We start from the raw sequence: 1,636 nt of genomic DNA, 5'->3' as shown, positions 1-1,636 counted from the left end.
ATTGGCATCTCTTATGTTCTTATGACTTGACAGCACCTTAAGCACACACTTTAAGCGGGGGCACTCTTCCCCTGCGTGGGCTTAACGCAAAGTCAAGTGCCCATTACAGATCAGGGAAACTATACGGCAACAATTAAGCCTCCTCACTGCCAATGCTTTGGAAGTGATCACCCACCACTGTCTTGGACTGCTTTTTTTTTTTTAATCCCCTGAAGGCAGGGTAGCTTTATTAATTTTTGTTACACCTACATGACTACAAAGAGGGAAAAAAAGAAGAGCAGAAAAAGAAAAAATTGGGGAGGTGGAGGGAAGAGGAAGGGAAAAAAAATAACAAACTAAAACAATAAACCCCAGGATACAGACAGTATAAAAGAAAAAGACCCCACACTATAACTAAATACCCAAGAAAGAAAGGTCATTAACAGTTAGTACCTAGTTAGTTATAAAAAATTAAAGCTTTTGTTTAAGTCAATGAATTAAGGAGATTAGTGAGTCCATTTTAGTAAATGTCTATTTTCTTCTCAGTGTGCTTTTTAAGGTCAAGCAAGCCTGGCGTCCCAATCGCCCGACTCCAGCATCATGGGTCACTTCCCTGTCTCCTGCAAAAAGCCTACCCCCGACCTGCCAGTCTGTCCTCGCTCACCTTCTGAATCATCACTCCTCTTCTCCTCGTCTTCATCAGCAGATTGCTCAGGATTCTGGGAGATGGAGAGACTGTGTGACACAGGCTACCAGGACAGGCAACCCTTCCTCAACACCTGCTTGCCCTTCCACAGCACAACCCCAGCTCCATCGAGCTCAGGCTGCAGGTAGCTTTTAACATGCCTGACAAACCCACTTCTGCGGTGTTTACAAAGACAGCGGCTCCCTTTCCGCAAAGTGTTTCTCAACTGCCCCCCTGGAAGTCCTTCGCCCTGCAGTATGGGGTACCTGGCGATAGGAAGTGATCTGGGTCTCATAATCCCGGTTGTACTTCCGGATCTTCTGGCGGAGGGTGCTCAGCGCCTTGGCGTTGTTCTTGTTCATCTTCTTCTTGCCTTCCTTGTCCTCCCATAGCTACGAAGGATGGGAAAGGAGGGAGAAGCAACTAAAAATGGCAAGCAGCCTTCTGTTCCACAAAGCTATTTTTTTTTCTCCCTCCAAAAACAGGCAATGTAGGAAAGATCATCTCGCCCTCCTGGCTTCTCAGTCAATGCTGGATGTGATGGGGGGTGGGGAGGTCCTGCCCCATTCACATATGAAGCACAGGATGTCTAAAGGATTTGCCTGTATTGGAGCCGAGATCCAAGAAGGGTGGCTGGAGCATCCGACCAAGGAGAGGCATGGGAAAGCTCAGCTCTTTTGAACGCTCCTTGCAGTTACAGTAATAACCCTTCTGACTTCTACAGAGAAACTGGACGACCTTATGAAAACAGTTGCTGTAACCACATCTCGTTTGCTTCCTGGGATTTACTCGCCACCAGGATCGGCCTGCCCACCCGCACTACAAGAGCTACTGCAATGGATGCTGCTTCACTCATTCCCCATGCAGGTGCCTTCTCAGTACCCAGACTAGCAGGAGTTCTGCTGCTCAACAATGGTGCAGCACCTTCCCCTTCAATAGGCCTCCTCATTTTACCCCCACGAGATGGGAAAG

At 47.8% G+C, this 1,636-nt stretch overlaps 1 protein-coding gene across 1 annotated transcript in view; it reads right to left on the bottom strand.

The window, feature by feature from the left end:
* Nucleotides 1–1,636, bottom strand: part of LOC107116342 (eukaryotic translation initiation factor 3 subunit C) — a 21,669-nt gene that overhangs the window by 16,371 nt on the left and 3,662 nt on the right. Inside the window, exons 5-6 of the mRNA XM_015418245.1 lie at nucleotides 931–1,056; nucleotides 622–698 (exon numbers count right to left, since the gene is read on the bottom strand). Of these exons, the coding sequence (XP_015273731.1) occupies nucleotides 622–698; nucleotides 931–1,056 (203 nt within the window). The remainder of the gene's footprint in view (nucleotides 1–621; nucleotides 699–930; nucleotides 1,057–1,636) is intronic.

This window comes from Gekko japonicus, unplaced genomic scaffold (assembly GCF_001447785.1).
Source record: "Gekko japonicus isolate JY-2015 unplaced genomic scaffold, Gekko_japonicus_V1.1 scaffold3378, whole genome shotgun sequence".
Taxonomy (NCBI): Eukaryota; Metazoa; Chordata; class Lepidosauria; order Squamata; family Gekkonidae; genus Gekko; species Gekko japonicus.
The sequence above is the reverse complement of the archived record's forward strand: the minus strand, read 5'-3'. Positions and strand labels throughout refer to the sequence as shown.